Below are 19,974 nucleotides of genomic sequence, written 5' to 3'. Positions count from 1 at the left end.
AAACAGACACTTCTCCAATGAATACATACAAATGGCTGTCAGACACATGAGAAAATGTTCATCATCACTAGCCATCAGGGAGATTCAAATCAAAACCACATTGAGATACCACCTTACACCAGTTAGAATGGCCAAAAGTAACAAGACGGGAAACAACATGTGTTGGATAGGATGTGGAGAAAGGGGAACCCTCTTACACTGTTGGTGGGAATGAAAGTTGGTGCAGCCACTTTGGAAAACAGTGTGGAGATTTCTTAAGAAATTAAAAATAGAGCTTCCCTATGACCCTGCAATTGCACTACTGGGTATTTACCCCAAAGATACAGATGTAGTGAAAAGAAGGGCCATCTGTACCCCAATGTTCATAGCAGCAATGGCCATGGTCGCCAAACTCTGGAAAGAACCAAGATGCCCTTCAACTGATAAATGGATAAGGAAGATGTGGTCCATATACACTATGGAGTATTATGCCTCCATCAAAAAGGATGAATACCCAACTTTTGTAGCAACATGGATAGGACTGGAAGAGATTATGCTGAGTGAAATAAGTCAAGCAGAGAAAGTCAATTTTCATATGGTTTCATTTGTGTAGCATAAGAAATAACACAGAGGACATGGGGAGATGGAGAGGAGAAGGGAGTTGAGGGAAATTGGAGGGGGAGATGAACCATGAGAGACTATGGACTCTGAAAAAACAATCTGAGGGTTTTGGTGGGAAGTTGGATGAGCCTGGTGGTGGGTATTATGGAGGGCACGTGTTGCATGGAGTACTGGGTGTGGTGCATAAACAATGAATTCTGGTACACTGAAAAGAAATTTAAAAAAAAAAAAAAAAAAGGTAGGCAGTCAGCAAGAGGCAATCCACAGCTGATAGACACTCTGGTTTGTCCCTCCCTCCCCCAAGGCCACACCTCCTGCTCTCTTCCTGCAGTGCTTACCAGCTAAACCTCAGTCTCCCCAGGGTGCAGAATGGAGAAGGCAGGTCTGTTGGCTCCGACATCCCTAGGCTGCTCTAAATTCTATTACTTTGGAGAAGGAGGACCCCAAAGGGAAGGGACGGAGGCTGAATCAGGTGAGAAGTAACGAACCTCCCCTTGTTAAATGAAGAAATCCTGCCTCCTGTTACTTATAACCTAATGCTCTCCCAGGGAGATGTGCGGTTACTGTCTTTCTATTTTATTTTATCTTGTAAGACTTTATTTTTTTTTTTTTTTTAGTGCAAAAAGGTGGTTTTATTACAGCACCAGGACAGGACCTTTGGGCAGAAAGAGCTGCACTGGGGTCATGAGCGGTGGCCTATTATATACTTTCAAGTTGGGAGGGCGTTAGGGACAGTGTAAGTCTCTAAGGAATTTTGGAAACAAGGTTTCCAGAATCTTGAGGGGGCTAGCTGTTAAGGGAAGGTCATTTATTACCATCTAATAAAACCTAGGTCATGAGACCCTTCCAGTGTATATCAGTGGGTCCATATGCTTAGAGGATGATTGCCAACACATATATTGGCTGGAGATGGGGGGTACATTAGAGCTACAGGAAAATTCTAAAGGAGTTTTTACATGTTAAAGTAGATGTACAAGATCCAGGGGGTTGGGCTAGGATTGCCTTTTGCCCTTAGCAAAGTATCAGCATCAAGGCAGCTCAGTTCCTAGAGGAATGTCACTCTGCCTGTTTGAAGGACTTGTCATTGGGCTGTAGACAGTAAGGGAATTTAATAATTTCTCTTCTGCCTACGTTTCCTACATCACAGCGGAGGGCTGGGATCCACATCTTTTGGAGTCCCAAACAGACCAGGTTCTGCCATTCCTGCTGACAAAATTCAAAAGGCAGAGAAACCACTGGTGGTGAAAGGAAAAAGGGATTTGTTCTCAGGTGGCAGACAGTGGGAAGACAGCAGAGTGGCCTCTCAAAGACTGTTCTCCAAAGTATTGAAAATACTCCCAGGTTTCTAAGGAAAATGTAGGGCAAAGGTGGGTGGATGAGTAGTGCAGGTAGGCAGTGGAAGTCAAAGCGATGGCATCTGTGAGTCAATCATTGGTGGGGACTGGCTGGCTTAGGGCCATTCTTAACTGCTTGACGGGGTGGTTTCAGTTTCCCTCAGGATGATTGGCTCTCAGGATCTTCCATGTGAGTTGAGACTTGAACCAAGAATCCAACACTGCCACTGGATGCAATCAGCAAGAGGTTCTTTATTGTTACGCAGGCGCCTGCGGGTGGTCAGCGCGCGCCTGCGGGTGGTCAGCAGCTCCTGCTAGCTGAGCACCGTAAGACTTTATTTTTAAGCAGTTGCTACTCCCAACGTGGGGCACGAACTCACAACCCGGAGATCAAGAGTTACCTGCTCTAGGGGCTGAGCCAGACAGGCCCCCCACTGATACTCAAAGGCAAATGTTTCTATAATAATGATTTTTACATTAATGTTTATGCTGGTGATATTCATAATTTTGAATTGTGCATTTAATACTATAATTATGACAGGGAAACTCTATTTTTTTCTTTTTTTTTTAAAGATTTCATTTATTTATTTGACAGACAGAGATCACAAGTAGGCAGAGAGGCAGGTAGAGAAAGGTGGGGAGAAGCAGGCTCCCCCCTGAGCAGAAAGCGCAATTCATGGCTCGATCCCAGGACCCTGGGATCATGACCTGAGCCGAAGACAGAGGCTTTAACCCACTGAGACACCCAGGCACCCCTAGGGAAACTCTTATTTAAATTTAAATATATAGGGACATCTGGCTGGCTCAGTCCCTAGAGCTTGAGACTCTAGATGTCAGGATCAAGAGTTCGAGCCCCATGCTGTGTGCAGAGATTGCGTAAATAAATAAATAAATCTTGTTTAAAACATTGAAAAATATATATAGGATTTTGATACTATGGCTTGACTAACTTTGTCAAGCAAAGTGTTCTTATATGTAAAGTGGAGATAAAATTTCAGCATTGGCTAGGATCTGGATTTCATTGTCTTATTAATACTCGCTTTTTAAAAAATGTATGTTTATGTAATCTGGTACCTGGCATGGGGGATCGAACACACAACCCTGTGATCCAAGCATCAAGGGCGTGATGGCTCCACCAGCTAAGCCAACCCGGCACCCTCATGCCCGTCTCACTTTTCTCTCCAACCACACAGCCTCAGCAGCTTTGGCCTCAATTTCTTTATGTGCCGATAATGATACTATGTCGATTATCACCCTGTCTTGCTAACAGATGAAAACTGCAAGTCAATAACGCATTTTATTGTAAGTGGTGTTTAGATTATCATCATATTTTCTCAAGGGCCAATTTGGTGTATGACATCTTTAAAGTGTAGTTAAAAGGCATGTAGAATATAGGTAGTATCAGTCACTTAAGTGTTTGCATTTGGCTCAAGTTATGATCTGATCCCAGGGTTCGGGGATCCAGCCCCGTGTTGGGCTCCCTGCTCAGCGGGGTGCCTGCTTCTCCCTCTCCCTCTGCCTGCTTCTTCCTCTCCCCTGCCCCATCCCCTCAATCAATACAATCTTTTTTAGAATTAAAAATAAATTTTAGGGGGCACCTGGGTGGCTCAGTGGTTGAGTGTCTGCCTTTGGCTCGGGTCATGATCCCAGGGTTCTGGGATCGAGCCCCGCATCAGGCTCTCTGCTCCATGGGAAGCCTGCTTCTCCCTCACTCACTCCCCCTGCTGTGTTCCCTCTCTCACTGTGTCTCTCTCGGTCGAATAAATAAATAAAAATCTTTTTAAAAAAATAATAAATTTTAGAATAGAAGAATAGAGGCATCTGTGTGCCTCAGTCGTTAAGCGTCTGCTTTCCCACTGGGTCATGATCCCAGGATCATGGGATCGATCCTGCTTAGGGCTCCCTTCTTGTCAGGAAACCTGCTTCTCCCCCTCCCACTCCCCCCTGCTTGTGTTCCCTCTCTCGCTGTCTCTCTCTCTCTCTCTGCCAGATAAATAAAATCTTTAAAAATAAAATAGAATAAAAATGGAAGAATATAGGGTACCATTGTGAGGTTGGCCAGTGACAAGGGTGACGAAGGATTGCACAGAGAGTGGAGCAACAAACAGGGCAGAATTGGTTCACTCTCCCAGGAGAGGAGAGGGACCAGACATCCAGAGAAATATCAGACGAGTTCCCATGAGGCTGGGCCCTTTAAGGGGTTTGAGGGACGTGAGAGGGTTGCCTCTGAACCCACGGGAGGTCTTGGCGGACTGAGCAGAAGGTAGCTGTTGTTCAAGGGGCTCTGTCTGGGATGTGGGTTGTGGTCTTGCTAGAGAAGAAAGTGTTTTGGAGTTGGTACCTACTTTCCAACAATGTGGGGGCACTGAGACCACCAGAAACAGAGAGTTCAGGGTCAAGTGCAGACACTTGGGAGTTTTGCTTATAAGTGTGGCTGGGGAGCAGCAAGGGTGGCACTTTGAATAGATTCTGTTCAATGGTTTTATTGGCTTCAGTGCAAAAGATCCCTAAATTTGCATGTTACAATTTTCCTTTTATTAAAAAAAAAAAAAAAGAAGAACATATGTTTGTCGCCTTGTGCTTTCTGTTTTCTGGGTAAACAAAATGAAATTTTCATTTTTCCCTGTCTGACTTTCATTGTACTTTAACTGGACAATATCATGTGTGTGTCACTACTGTGTCACTACTGATACATTTTGATTTGTTTCTACCATATATTTTATGATTTCTATTTTGCCTTATTTTAGAATTCTTTCTTTACCATTTCTTTTTTTAATTTTTTATTTATTTTAAAAAACTTTTATTTATTTATTTGACAGAGAAAGAGATCCCAAGTAGGCAGAGAGGCAGGTAGAGAGAGAGAGAGAGAGGAAAGCAGGCTCCCCGCTGAGCAGACAGCCCAATGCGGGGCTGGATCCCAAAATCCTGAGATCATGTGACCTGAGCCACCCGGGCACCCCAGTATGGGAAGGTTTAGACCACAAAAACTTGAAACTACCCAAAGGTCAATAAACTCTAGTACGCTACTCAGAATAAACAGTAATGAAGTTTTCAAACAGTCACGCATATGGCAAATCTCACATGCCTCCTACCCAGAGGGAAAAAACCCTGTCTCAAAAGCCTTTGCGTTGTGGTACTGCGATTAGGACCCGGTTTCCCAAAACTGGGGAGAGAATAGAGGAGTGGTTGCCAGGACTTGGGACTGAAGCTGGCCACAGGGGGGCAGCCCAAGAAAATGTTTCCACTGCGTCAGAGTCTCCTACTTTCGGTCTGGCAGTGGCTTTGAAACTGCATTGTCAAAACTCAGAGCTGGAGCCTCAAAAACATGAATTTTATTAACTGTAAATTTCGTGGGGTATTTTTTTTTCATTTTATTTTTAAGTGATATCTACACCCAACGTGGGGCTTGAACTCGCAACCCAGAGATCAAGAGTCCGCAGTTCCAGTGACAGTCAGCCAGGCGTCCCTAAATGTAAATTTTAAAGCAAACTTTAAAAATAGGAAGTCCAGAACTGTTGAAAATGGCATAATACAGCTGATTCATGGACTCTTGATTATTTTTATGATTATCTCAAATTTGAATTTGTCTTTTGGCCGTCTCCCAAAGGAGTCAAGAACTTAGTAACATAATCCTCTTAATTCAGTGGTTCCCGAGGTTCTCCCCACAAACACCTGAACAGACCCATTAATCAGTCATTCCCCATATGTCCCTCCTCCGGCCCCTGGTAATCACTAATCTGCTTTCCGTCTCTATAGTTTGCTTCTTCTGGACATTGATGACTGGTTTCTTTCCCTTAGCATAATGTTTTTGAGGTTCATGCATGGGGAAGGACATAGCAATACTTCATTCCTTTTTCGGGCTGAATAATATTCCATTGTATCGATAAGCACGTTGTGTTTACTCACTCATGGACCTTTGGGTTGTTTCTACCTTTTGGCTTTCTACCTTCATAGTCCTACTATTATTCATGTACAAGTTTTTCTATGAAGATCTGTTTTCCGTTCCCGTGGGTATGTACCTAAGAGTAGAATCGCTGAGTCATGGAAATTCTGTTTAATTTGGGTTTGGGGTTGCTTTTTAGATTTCCTTCCCCCCACCATAACTTATAGAGAGAGATGGGATGGGGAGGGGCAAAGAGAGAGGGGGAGAGAGAGAATTTTAAGCACGCTCCATGCCCAGGTAAAGCCCAAGGTGGGCTTTACGTGTCTGGATCCCAGGACCCTCGAGATCATGGCCTGAGCTGAAATCATGAGTCAGATGCTTAACCAGCTGAACCACCCAGGTGCTCCATAGATTTCTTTTTTTTTATTGTATTTATTTATTTGTTAGAGAGAGAGAGAGCACAAGCATGGGGAGCAGCAGGCAGAGGGAGAGGTAGAAGAAGACTCCCCACTGAGCGAGGGTACTGATGTAGGACTCGATCCCAAGACCCTGAGATCATGGCCTGAGCCGAAGGCAGATGCTTAACCGACCAAGCCACCCACGTGTCCCCATAGACTTCTTTTTTAAAGTAATGTCCACACTCAATGTGGGGCTTGAATTTACGACTCCCAAGATTAAGAGTTTTGTGCTCTACCCACTAAGGCAGCTGGGTGCCTCCCCATTTAACTTTTTAAGGAAACCTGGGGAGTGAGTTTCTCGGGATCTTGGGAATTTTTCAAAGGTGACACCAATGCGAGGGCAAGGTTTGGAATCACTGCCCTAGGACACGCATTCTGATCAGATTTTAACATGCAGCCCTCCTAATCAAGCACACATTTGGTAGAGGAGATCTCCACATTATCCCGCAGGGCATCTGAGAAATATGCTTCGGTGTTTCTTACGGTAGGATTCACCATTTGGAGAACGTCAATGGGATCCCAAACTGGGGTGATAATATCCAAGATTGTGGGTGGTTGTCAAATGTCTAAGTCACCCACAGGACGTATCAGAGAGTTGTGTTAGCGATCCGCATAGTGAGGTTCAGATTTTGGAAAAGGTAGAAAAAATGATCATCTTCAGTGACTTCATTTACGAATGATACATTTCTTCACATGACTGCCAAGGTCCCTGCTCGGTGGCCAACACATCCTTCCCAGCAGAGAGCAGCGTCAGATGTTAATTCCCCGGGACTGGTTTGCAGGAGTCAGGGAGGGGAAGGTGATGTGTTCGTCCTGACCTTGCACATCTGGGAATCATGGTGTCCTCCCACGTGGTCTGAACTCTTGTAGCTGGAGTTCGGCTACAGGTATCACATGAAGGAGTCTTGGCCCATGCCTAGAAAGCCTCCCACCCTCTGTGAACTGCTCAAATACTGATGTCCCAAGAACTACTTTTCTCTGGGAACTGGCTTTCCATTTCACATCTGAGAAATAACCACTCAGAATATTATCCTCCAGGAGTGCCTGGCTGGCTCTGTCGGTGGAGCACGTGACTCTTGATCTCAGGGTTGTAAGTTCGAGCCCCACGTTGGGTACACAGAGTACTATAAAATGTTTTTTGTTTTTTGTTTTTTTGAGAAGGAGGAGAAGAAGGAGAACAAGAAGAATAAGAATGTTGTCCTCTGATTCCAGGCAAGGGCCATAATCTGAACCCTGAAGATGATGAACATTTCAAAGCAAGGATGAAGGAAACGCCTGTTTCACTCAAAAATATCATTAGAATCAGTGAGACAGGTAACATACTATACCATCTTCTTTTTTAAAAATTATCTTTAGAAAGGTATTTGAGGGAGAGAAAGCACAAGCAGGGGGAGCGGCAGAGGGAGAGTGAGAAGCAGGCTCCCCGCTGGGCAGGGAACTGGGCTCAGGATTCTAAACTGAGCCCAAGCAAGAAAATGTGCCTGGTGACCAGGGTCCAATTTGGGAGTTCTAGATCATTCCATTTTATTGCAGTGCTTCTTGCCAGAAAATATTTATCACGTCTTATCCAAATAATTGGATTTTTACTATCAAAAAAAAATTCTTTTGTTCTTGAGTATATGTTTGCCTCCGAGTTTCCATTATAAAACAGTGTTCTTTGACCTTATATCAGTAGTATGGCAGATTTGTCGATCAGTGAATTTCTAGGAATTTATACTTTGGAGAGTAAGAACTTCAGAGAGGGAATTACCAATTTATTCGAGTGATTGGGGAGCAAAAAGTGGAGTGCCGAGACAGATTGGATCTTTCAACAATTTTGCTACGATCACCCCTATGGCTGCATTTGGCCATGGTGTTGGGACTGGGATCATGAGGGAAATCCCAGCTAATTCTTTTTTTTTTTTTTTTTGAGGATCTAGCATCAGATCCAATTCTAGAAACATCACGTGTGAAGGTAAAATCTAACTAGGAAGTAGATGTCATCTTTTGTGATGAGTTAAGAAAATCAGAAAATTGAAAAAAGCAAAAAAAAAAAAAAAAGAGAGAGAGAGAGAGAGAGAGCCTCTGTCACCATCACATAATCAAAAACAGGAGCCAAGATTATATCTAGAATAGTGCAGTCCGATAGAATTTTCTACAGTGATGAAGATGTGCCCCATCCATGCTGTCCAGTGCAGAAGCTACAAGCCAGCTGTTACTAGCGAGCACTTGAAATATGACTCCTGTAACTGAGAAACTTGAATTTAAATTCAAGTTTAAACTTGCGCCTGGGTGGCTGAGTGTTAAAGCGTCTGCCTTCCACTCAGGTCGTGTCCTGGAATCCAGCCCCTCATGGGGCTCCCTGCTCAGTGGGGAGCCTGCTTCTCCCTCACCTACTCCCCTTGCTTGTGTTCTCTGTGTGTGTCAAATAAATAAAATCTTCTTAAAAAAAAAAAAAAAAAGAAAGAAAGAAAGAAAACGCTGTTGGAGCAGCTGCCTTCCCCCAGAGTTTGTTTAGAGAGAATCACCCATGAGAATTTTTCAAATGCACATTTACTTTCCTTGGCATTTTAGCTATTCCGCTGTCTCTGTTGGTGTTTTCTTCTGTGAAGACAGATAAATGCTTTGTGCATTGGGAAGATACACGCGTCCAGATCCATCATGGACTTGACCTGACCCATCGTGGGAATCATCCACAGGAAGACAAATTTGCCTTTGCTTTCTGATGCGGCCCCGATTTTCTCTCTCCGCTGTGTGATTCACAGGTCCTGGCTTTTTTCCCACTCACGTTCCTGGCTCGTTTTTGTCGATCCTGCATTTCTCAATCTTTATGTAAATGTAATTAAAGCATTTAATAGAAATGTCTTTGGAGCTCATTACCATGTTACGGTAGCCAGAATAATGGCCCTCCAGACATGCCCATGCCCTGATTCCCAAAACCTGTGGATTTGTCCCCACGCATGGCAAAAGGGATGTGTGGCCAAAATGACTAAAATGAAGACTTTGAGATGGAAGGTTATCCTGCATTTTCCGAGTGGATCCGTGGGATCACCAGGGTCTGTGTAAATTGGAGAGGGAAGCAGGAGGGTTGGTCACAGACGTCGCAGTGGAAGCAATGGTGGGAAGATTCACTTTCAAGATGGAGGAAAGGGCCATAATCAGGGAATCCAAGCAGCCTCTCAGCGTAGGGAAAGGCGAGGAAAGTTGGGTGAAAGTTCCAACCCTCTGAACGCGATGTTGGTTCCCCTGGCAACCATCCGCACCCTTCTGGGCTTTCTGGCAGTCGCCTCATTAGCATAACAAAAACACATTTATCAGCCTTATGGGAAATTCCAAGGATTTTTAGAAGCTCCGTGCCCCACAGGATAGAAGGCTGCTGTAGATCAGTTCGATATGATTTCAAATCCCACTTGTTTATGACAAAAATGAAATTGTCCCCCACCCCACCATTTTTGTAAGCTCCAGGCCCAACATGGGACTTGAACTCATGACCCTGAGACAAGAGTCAATGTGCTGTACCAACTGAGCCAGCCAGGGGTCCTCCAAAATGAAATTATTCTTAAGAGTAAAATCGTCTTGGGGGGCCTGATTGGCTCAGTTGGTTCAGTGACTGCCTTAGGTTCAGGTCCTGATCCCAGGTCCTGGGATCCAGCCCTGCGTAGGGCTCCCTGCTTAGTGGGTGGGGAGCCTGTTTCTCCCTCTCCTTTTGCCTGCCACTCCCCTGCTTGTGCCCTCTCTCTCTGTATCAAATAAGTAAAATCTTAAAAAAAAAAAAAAAAAAAAAAGTAAAGTCATTTTGCTCGAAGCGTGAAGGACAGGATGTGGTCAAGTCATCCGTTGTCACTGGGAAGTTCTCCGTAGCTTCGCTTCAGAGGAAACCCGCCAGGGGCTTTATCAATAAAAATGTAAAAACAACTGGTGACCGGGGACATTTAGATCAGTGGAAACTGTTGCATCTGGGCAAGGAGACTGTTTGCTCTAAGTAGCTAGCTACGTAGAGGACCTTCTGAGGACCTTCGGAAGATTAGCTCCTGCCAAGGTCAAGGCAACTCGGTCCCCAACAGGTGGAAAGGGAACAGCGCCTCCCAAAGGCTGTCCGCGCAGGTGCTAGCAAGAGAGCGCTCTGGCGTCAGGGGACTTTGGCTTTTGTCCGGACAGCTGGGCGTCAGCTCACCAGAGTACAACGGGTATAAAAATACATCTCAATTGAACGACTTTATTCCCGTTCATCTCCCCTTGCCTGGAACTGGTGTGACTGATCTGCCATTGGTCTGGACTGTGGTATTTCTTTATTGGCTTCCTGGAAACATTAACCTATATGCTGTTGGCTTGCAAACTTACTAGGATTTCTCGCAGTGACCCTGTGTTAAATAAATTGCTGGCAAAGACAAAGTCAATCTCCGAGCACTAGTTTGCCTCCCGAAACAAAACAAAGACCGCACATATATTTCTTATATATTTTTTAAGATTTTTAATTAATTTTTTGAGAGAGAGCACGAAGAGAGTGAGAGGGAGAAGACGACTCCCCATGGAGCGGAGAACCCGATGTGGGGCGGAGAACCTGATGTGGGGCTCGATCCTGGAATCCCAAGATCATGACCAGAGCTGAAGGCTGATGCTTAACCGACTGAGCCACCCAGGTGCCCCCCTCCCAACTCCTTGTTCAATAAAACTTAGCCCTCATGCATAAAGTAAGATCAATTAATGTAGATAAGAAAAGACCCTGCTTTGGAATGTCAGGATAGAGGAGAAAATCCTTAACTGCCTTGGGGGAACTTCTGGCTTCTTTTATTCTGCATTTTATTTTCAAAGTGGATCACTTTCAAATCAAGGAGGCCCTAGGATGATACAAAGTCATTTTCCATTTCTTAAGTGTCATTAAGGAACGGAGTTACCGGATCTGTGGTGTTTGTGTTTTCTAGCACTGTCTTCCCACAATGAGAAGGAAAGACTTCTCCTCTTCCCTCTTAGGTTTGATGTAGGAAAGATGTTAGGGTTCAAAGCCGAGGCCAAGAAAGAATTCTTGAGGTGTGTTTAGTGCAAAAAGGTGATTTTGTTAAAGCCCAGGGACAGCCTTGGGCAGAAGGAGCTGCACCGGGGACAGGAGTGGCCCATTATATACTTTCAAGCTGGGAGGGAGTTGGGGATAGTGTAAGTCTCTAAGGAATTTTGGAAGCAAGATTTCAGGACCTTGATGAGGGCTACCTATTGTTGAGAAAAGGCCTTTTATTACCATCTAATAAAACCTTAGTCATGAGACCCTTCAGATGTACATCAATGGGCCATGCGCTTGGGGGATATGAGCCAACGTGTATCTTGGGGGTAGAGATAAAGGAAGTTTCCAAAGGAATTTTTACATGTTAAAGTAGATTTTAAGGATCCTGCGGGTCAGGCTAAGATTGTCCTTTGCCCTTAGCGAAGTGTTAACATCAAGGTAGCTGAGTTTCTAGAGGAATGTCACTCTGCCTGTTTTAAGGACTTGTCAGGCTATAGGTAGTGGGGAAATTTAATATTTCTTTTGCTTTTCTTTCCCACATCAGGTTAAGCACCAGGGGCCTGCAAATTAAATAACAAAGGACAGATACATGGGAGAAAAGGCGCACAGTTTTTATTAATAGTTTCATGCTTGGTAGTTCATTGGAAAAAAGTGAAACTCAAGCAGTAGAAAAGAGGTTTTGAACCTTAAGGGAGAAGACCTAGTGAGGGAGGGGACTAAGAAATGGTGGGGGGTGGGGCGCTAATGAAAGATACGGGCTCTTTTAGTAAAGTCAGTTTATGCAAATTAGTCTTTGTGTTGACTCCCCCACCTTCCACAATAAGAGTCCTTTTTCTCTCCCTGGTACAGAGCTGAGGGTGGGGCGGAGAGAGGGGGTCGGGTAAAGGTACCTTCCCCAAAGAGAAATTTATGGTTTGCTTTCAGTCATTTAAGGGAAGGAGAGAGAGAGAGAGCTCTTCTTGCATCAACCCATTCTCGATTGCCTTCAGCTCAAAATAATCCTTACCCCAAAGTGACGTATTCTGGAGTGGCATTTCCTTTTTCTCCCCCACCTTTTTGGAGATATTACTGACATATAATATTGGTAAGTTTAAGGTGTACAACGTAATTGATGCTGGGCAGTTGAGTTCAACAGTCAAAAAAGAATTCTGGCTCGATTGGTGGAGCGGGGACTCGAGCTCAGGGTTGTGAGTTCAAGCCCCATGATGGAGATAGAGATTACTTAAAAATACAATCTTTAAAAAAAAAAAAAAAAAGGAAGAATTATTGAGATATTTTATGGTACAAAAAAGGTGCTTTTATTATAGCCTGGGGATAGGACCTGTGGGCAGAAACTGCACGTGGGGAACAGCTGGGTGGTTCAGTTAGTTAAGCGGTTAAGCGTCTGCCTTCAGCGTCTGATCTCAGGGTACTGGGATTGAGCCCCACATCCGACTCCTTGCTCAGCAGGAAGCCTGCTTCTCCCTCTGCCTGTTCTGCTGCTCTCCATGCTTCTGCCCTCTCTCTGACAAATAGAAAAATAAAATCTTTAAAAAAGAAGGAAAGAAACTGCATGAGGTGTTAAGGTGGGAATGATTATATATTCTTGAGTTGGGGGTAGGCAGGTAGAGGTCACATGAGTCTCTAAAGGGATTTCCCTTCATTAAAGAAGTCTTAGAGGGTCCTGGAGGCCTGGGGATTGTCAAGGTCAGGTTGTTTTCTGTCACCAGCCAAGCATTTACATTAAGGCCGCCACAAGTCCCTTGAGGACTGTCCTCAACCTGCCTCAGATATTTATCAGTGGGATTTAATTTTATCTGCATTTCTCTTCCCTTCATTCTCCTTATCATCATGATTTTATAGGGAAGGAAAGGCTTTCCAGCTGGACTAAGCTCCCCCCTCTCTCTGATAAATAAATAAAATCTTTAAAAAAATAAAAATAAATAAATTCTAAGGTCTTTACATTATCTTTGATGTAATAAAACTATAATTATATACTAGATATTTATGTCAAGAATGTGTTTTCTGGGGCACCTGGCTGGCTCAGTCAGTGGGGCATGTGACTCTTGATTTTGGGATTGTGAGTTTGAGCCCTAAGTGTTGGTTGTAGAGATTACTTAAAAATAAAATCCTTTAAAAAAAATGTATTTTGAGATCTCTAGCGTAACTGAAAAAAAAATTTAAAGATTGAATAATTTAGAGAGGGATTATAAAATAATCCAAGATTTGGCAAGAAAGTAAAAAAAGGAACACAGGACATTAAGGAGAAAATATAAATTAAATTATAAAATGGCAGATTTAAATTCAGTTATATCAGTAACTACATTAAATATAAATGGATTGACTCCAATTCAAAGACAAAGTTTTTCAGATGGGATTTTTAAGATTCAGTTATTAAAAATAAAAATTCACTTACTACAGAGCTTATAGAAATGTGCTTTAAGTATAATGATACCGAAGAGTGGAAAGCAGAAGTCTTAAAATAAATTATAACATAAAAACACTAACTTAAAGGGGCGCCTGGGTGACTCAGTGGGTTAAAGCCTCTGCCTTCAGCTCAGGTCATGATCCCAGGGTCCTGGGATAGAGGTCCGCATCGGGCTCTCTGCTCAGCAGAAAGCCTGCTTCTCCCTCTCCCCGTCTCCCTGCTTGTGTTCCCTGTCTCTGTGTCTCTGTCAAATAATAAATAAAATCTTTTAAAAAAAGGAAATGCAATGCTTTCCCACATCTCCAAGACAATTAAAAAACAAAACAAAACACTAACTTAAAAAATAAAATTGTGTTTTTTACACCCACTTTCTTTCTTGATTTCTTTTTAAAATTTTATTTATTCATTTGAGAAGGAGGACAAGCAAAGGGAGGGGCTGAGGGAGAGGGAAAAGCAGACTCCCCACTGAGCAGGGAGCCCAATCTGGAGCTCATTCCAGGACCTGGAGATCATGACCAGAGCCAAAGGCAGACGCTTAACCATCTGAGCCCCCCAGGTGCCCCTCTTAAGACTTTTTTTTTTTTTTTAAAGCAATCTCTACACCCAACCTGAGGATCCAAATCACAGCCTTGAGATCAGGAGTCCCACACTATACAAACTGAACCAGCCAGATGCCCCTGGACACCCATGTTTATAGCATAATGCACAAAAGCCCAAAGGGGAAAACAACCCACATTCAATGAACGGATGAAGGGATAAACCAATGTGGTGTAATCTTACAGTGGAATATTATTCACCAATAAAAAAGAAGCAAAGCATGGATACACACCACGACATGGATGAACCTTGAAAACATTAAATAAAATGGGGTGCCTGGTGGCTCAGTGCGTTAAGCCTCTGTCTTCAGCTCAGGTCAGGATCTCAGGGTCCTGGGATCGAGCCCAGGATCAGTCTCTCTGCTCAGCAGGGAGCCTGCTTCCCCCCACTCCCTCTGCCTGCCTCTCCGTCTACTACTTGTGATCTCTGTCAAATAAATAAATAAAATCTTTTTAAAAATTTAAATTAAAAGCCAGACACAAAAGCACAAGTATTATATGATTCCAGTTCTAGGAGGTACTTAGAATTGTCAGAGTCATAGAGGCAGAACGCAAGTAGAGGTTATTAGCGGCTGGAGGGAAAAGGAAATGGGGACATGCACTAAAATTGTGCTAAGTTCAGACACCTCGGTGGCTCAGTCGGTTAAGAGTCTGCCCCCAATTCCAGTCATGATTCCAGGGTCCTGGGATTGAGTCCCACATCTGGTTCCTTGCTCCTTGGGGAGCTTGCTTCTCCCTCTACCTGTTGCTCCTCCTGCTTGTGCCCATGCTCTCTCTCTCTCTCTCTCAGGTATATTAAGAGAATAAAATATTTTTTTAAAATAAAAAGTAGGGGCACCTGGGTGACTCAGTGTGTTAAAGCCTCTGCCTTCAGCTCAGGTCGTGATCCCATGGTCCTGGGATCAAGCCCCCCATGGGGACGGATCTCTCTCAGCAGGGAGCCTACTTCTCTTCCTCTCTCTTTGCCTGCCTCTCTGCCTACTTGTGATCTCTGTCTGTCAAATAAATAAATAAAATCTTTTAAAAAAAGAACAAAGAAAAAAATAAGAATAAATAAAAATAAAAAGTAGGGGCGCCTGGGTGGCTCAGTGGGTTAAAGCCTCTGCCTTCAGCTCAAGTCATGATCCCAGGGTCCTGGGATCAAGCCCCATATTGGGCTCTCTGCTCCGCAGGGAGCCTGCTTCCTCCTCTCTCTCTGCCTGCCTCTCTGCCACTTGTGATCTCTGTCTGTCAAATAAGTAAATAAAATCTTTTAAAAATAAAAATATAAGTTAAATAAAATAAAAAGTAAAATCAAATTGTGCTAAGTGACTGATGTCAGCCTTCCGTGACCCTCTCAAGTGACCTCAAGGAAGAATCAAAACCAGAAAAATAAACAACAGTTAAACAGAGGCATGCAAGCAACACTTTTAAACAATCAGATAAAAAACATAATGTATTAAGATGACCTGAGGGTATTTCTTGTGTCTCAGTGGAAATCCGTAAACCTTAATTTTAACAACTGTAACAAGTTATACCTTGTGATGCTCAAGTACTTAGAGAAATGCTTACAAACAGATACCCCTCTCCCTTCTGTAGATATAGTCCCCAGCAGCTAACAAGCTTTGGAGGACCTCTTCAGAGCAATCGGAAAGACTCCTTCCCAGGCTATGGTGAATAAAAGTCGGTTTTCTTGCAATTGGCAGGATTTAGTCTTTAATAGATACAGACCTTTCGTTTGGAAAGAGAAAAACGTTCTGCAGTCAGACAGTGGGGATGATTGCCCAACGGTTGGAATGGGTTTAATGCCACTGAACTAGACCCTTTAAATAGTGCAAGAGTTCATGTGTTGTGTATATTTATCACAACAGAAATTGATTGTATTGTAGGTGGGGGTAGAGGGAGAGAGAGGAAGAGACAGAGCGCAGAGGATTCTTAGGACAGTGAAAATACTCAGTGTGAATTTACAGTGATGGATAGATGGACACATTTATCCAAATCCATAGAGTGTACACCGCGGAGAGTGAACCCCAAGGCAAACTATGGGCTTTGGCTGATTACTGTATGTAAGTTCATCTCTGGTTTAAAAAAAAGGGGGGGGGGGCGCCTGGGTGGCTCAGTGGGTTAAGAGAGGTGAAGGGAATTCCTGTAAGAGTGGCACTGCGATGTCGCCCTCTGGTCCCCAAAGAGATTAGTGAGGGCTGCCAGATGTGCCTTTCTTTCGTACCGGGGAACCTCAGGTGGTGGTTGGTACTGACAAATCCTTTACCTACGATTTTGTGTTTGGCCCGTCTACGGAACAGGAAGAAGTCTTCAATACAGCAGTAGCTCCACTCATAAAAGGCATATTTAAAGCTCAGGACATGATCCCAGGGTGCTGGGATCGAGCCCCACGTCGGACTCTCTGCTCAGCTGGGAGCCTGCTTCCTCCTCTCTCTCTCTCTGCCTGCCTCTCTGCCTACTTGTGATCCCTGTCTATCAAATAAAGAAATAAAATCTTAAAAAAAAAAAAAAAGGCATCCTGGAGAGTAATGTTGATAAGGAAGGAGACCATGTTTGGGGCCGGGGAGATACGGGAAATCTCTGTACCGCCCAAGTTTTATTGTAAACCTAATACTGCTTTAAAAATAATGAAGCATTTTTTAAAAAACGAGTTTAGGGGGTACCCAGCTGGCTCAGTCAGCGGAGCATGTGGTGAAGGACCCCAGGTCAGAACTATAGTATAGCCTATAAGTTTTAACATTCTTTTTATAACCAGCTCATGCTAACTAAGAAACTGTGGCCAGCTGACCATAGATAAGGGAGTCAGCAAGCAGCATAACAGGATAACGAATAGCAAAAATCTGTGTTTAACCCAGCTGGTTCTGGCTTCTGTATAATAATGCTTCTAATGCTTTGCTACGAAATGAAAAATTGCTTAAACCCTCGCTCGCTGTGTAATCAAATAAAGTTATACCCTTCCCCTGTTAAGAATTTCCCCTACTACTAAGTAAAATTGATAAGGGTTGTCTCCCGTACCAAGGCCGGAGACGTGCGGTTCAGCACGTATACAGATAAAGGTTAGAAATGTGCAATTCAACACGTACCCTCTACTGTACACTACCTGAACGGTGACTGGCCAGAATGTATGGTTGGTTTTAAAGGAGTGGCTACCTGTGTGTAGGCCTTGCTGTAATGCTTTGAAATTACTGGCTAGAAAAGTGAGGGCTCTGATGTAATGGACTGTAAAATTCTATATTAAGTCATTCCCGAAACAGATCGGGGCTCTCAGACACTGACCCATCCCTAACGGATTTCGTGGTCAAGTGTCCCTGGGAGTGCGAGCATGCCCGAATAAAATCCTCTTGCTTATTGCATCCAGTGGTCTGTGAGTGCGTCCTTGGGTGCGGGTCCACTAGGGTCTTTCAGTGGGACTGCTGATCTCTCTTGATCTGGGCGGGGCGGGGGGGGGGGAGGTTTGTGAATTCGAGCCCCACCTTGGGCGTAGAGATTATTTTTTGAAAAACGAGTTTAGGTATATATTAGTATTAGACAATGAAAGCTTTAGAGTAGAATGGCATGACTAGAAAAGAGACATTTAAGACAAATTTAATTGATTTAATGGACTTTTGGTGGCTCCCTGCCCTTCTTTCCTAGAGTCAGAGGAACGGGCTGGGCTGGCCTCAGTCTTTGGGGGAGGGGCGGAGGGCGAGGACGGGAGGGTGGAGGGGAGGTGACAGGGTGGCGGGGGGAGGGGCATGTAAATCACGTCTTGTCGGGGCCCATCCAGAATAAATTCTCTAATTGAGGTTAAACGCTTTATTCCACCGAAGGGTTTCGCAGGGCGCCTGAAGATCACGTGACTCCGGATCCAGGCGCTTTGACAGCAGCGAGGGGAGCTGGGTCGGGACACTCGCCGGCTGAATTTTAGGCAGCTGTTTTCTTTCGCTGGAATTTGGGATCGTCGGTCGCTCCTGCTCCTCGCCGGAGGGTCGCTGGTTCAATCCCAGTAACGGTCAGAATAGTATTTTCGGAGGACTGTTCGCGCAAACCTTGCAGTTATCCGTCAGCCCGCGCTCGCCGCGTGGGGAAGGTTGCAAAAGGAAAAGAGGGAGGGGGGCCCAAGAGGGAAACCAGGGACCCTTCCACCACACTGTCCTTTTCCAGCTCTGAGAAGTCCTCTTTTCCCTGGGAAGTGGTTCTTATTTCCGGGCGCCCCCAAGGACCAGAAGTGGCTGGGGAGAAAGTTCTGCGGGACCCGGGGGTGGGGAGGGGGAGTCCCAGAGCCCGGCAGGGGTGCAGGTCCCAGGATCCCCTTCCTGTGGCTCCTCCTCCCTCCGCCCCTACCCAATCCCTCAAACCATCCATTTTGAGGAGGGGGTCCGGAAGCAGGTACAAAGGGCCTGGGCAGGACGAGTCTCTGTCATCGATCCTTCCTGGGGGGGGGGGGGGGGGCGTCGTTTTGTTTTATTTGTTTCTTTAGTTATTTTTACAGTCCCACTCCTCCGGTCCTCAGCCCTGCAACCCTCTGCCTCGCACAGGGAACGAGCCCTTAGGCTGCGCTGCCCGCAGGCTGGTCCCGAAGCCGGTGTTGTTGAGATGGTGAGTGTGCGCGGTTCTCGCGGAGTCCACACTGCTGGGGGAACCGGGTCAGGTTCCGGGGAGTAGGGAGCCGTTGTCCGGGGAAGCCTGATCCTTTCCGTCCCAGAGGAGAGAGGAGGCCGAGAGTGGCCCGCGCGTCGAGCCCTAAATGCGCCTTTCTCCTTGCCTCAGGGGGCACTCCCTGGCCGGAGCTGGGGGACACCCGCCTGCGGCGGAGGTGGGGCTGCAGCGGGGCGGGGCGGGGCGGGGCGGGGTTGCTGTTTAGATCCAGGTAAGTCTTGGAGTCTGTCGTGATTAGGGCGAGCTGAAAAATTCTGGGCACAATCAGATCGAGGGGATGGCCATTGGGGTTCTCTTCTGGGGAAAGGGTTGCCGGATTTGAGTAGGGTCCGGAAGCACGTTCTTCCTTTTTGAGGAACTGAGGTCTCGGTTAAGGGCATTTATAAAAGGCCAAGGTGAAAGGAGTTCAGGGGAGTGGACAGGATCAAACCCCCTGGTCTCAACAAGTTGCCTGTTTGTCCTTCACCGACTCCAGGAAGGTCTGTTCCCAGGGAAGCTCCGGGCAGCGGTGGGAACGAGTTTCACTGTCCCGATGTGGGTGTTTTCCTTCTACCTCTTACCCAGAACTATGAATTCTCTTTTGGTTTTGTTTTTTTGCTTTTCCCACTGCTCCAAACCCCAGGGTGTCTGAGATCACCAGGGACTCACCCGGAGCCCCAGTTATCTGGGTTTGTTGCAAGGACAGAGAGACAGAGATCCACCCCAGAGAGGAACCTTGCAAATGAAGGGATGGAGGCATTCATTCCTTACAGGATTGAGAGGTGCGGGGCGGGGAGGGGGTGGGAGGAAGGGAGGGGGTGGAATTCAGAGTAAATGTAACTGCATGCTGGCTTAGATAGGCTCAGGCTGAACTGCGTGTGAAGGAATGATCTGGACCCGACTGTCCCTTGGAAACTACAAGGTCACATAGAGGTGGAATGTTGTGTCCCAAACCCCTTATCTGAAGGTCTGCCCAGAGTTGCACTTGGAGGCTGCCTCCCGGTCCAAGTGACTCAGGACTCCCCCACAGGCAGGAGTGGGATGTACTTTTCTTACTGATAGGATGTCAAACAGCAGCATTTTTGAGGGCTGTGATTTTTAGGGAACAAAGTTTATCGGTGA

The 19,974-nt window shown here is 45.2% G+C and overlaps 1 protein-coding gene across 9 annotated transcripts in view; it reads left to right on the top strand.

The window, feature by feature from the left end:
• The first annotated feature begins 923 nt into the window (after positions 1-923).
• The window catches only part of ZNF114 (zinc finger protein 114), a 28,294-nt gene continuing 9,243 nt past the window's right edge, over positions 924-19,974 (top strand). Inside the window, exons 1-4 of one of the 9 annotated variants that reach the window (XM_059152548.1) lie at positions 924-1,072; positions 7,437-7,589; positions 18,045-18,226; positions 18,753-18,813. In XM_059152548.1, the coding sequence (XP_059008531.1) occupies positions 18,811-18,813 (3 nt within the window). In that variant the 5' untranslated portion in view covers positions 924-1,072; positions 7,437-7,589; positions 18,045-18,226; positions 18,753-18,810. Of the gene's footprint in view, positions 1,073-7,433; positions 7,590-8,828; positions 9,120-18,044; positions 18,814-19,478; positions 19,635-19,974 lie in introns of those variants that run through there. The other 8 variants (XM_059152547.1, XR_009348749.1, XR_009348751.1 and 5 more) reach the window with 8 other exon arrangements.

This window comes from Mustela lutreola, chromosome 16 (genome assembly GCF_030435805.1).
Source record: "Mustela lutreola isolate mMusLut2 chromosome 16, mMusLut2.pri, whole genome shotgun sequence".
NCBI lineage: Eukaryota > Metazoa > Chordata > Mammalia > Carnivora > Mustelidae > Mustela > Mustela lutreola.
This window is presented reverse-complemented; position numbering and strand designations above follow the sequence as displayed.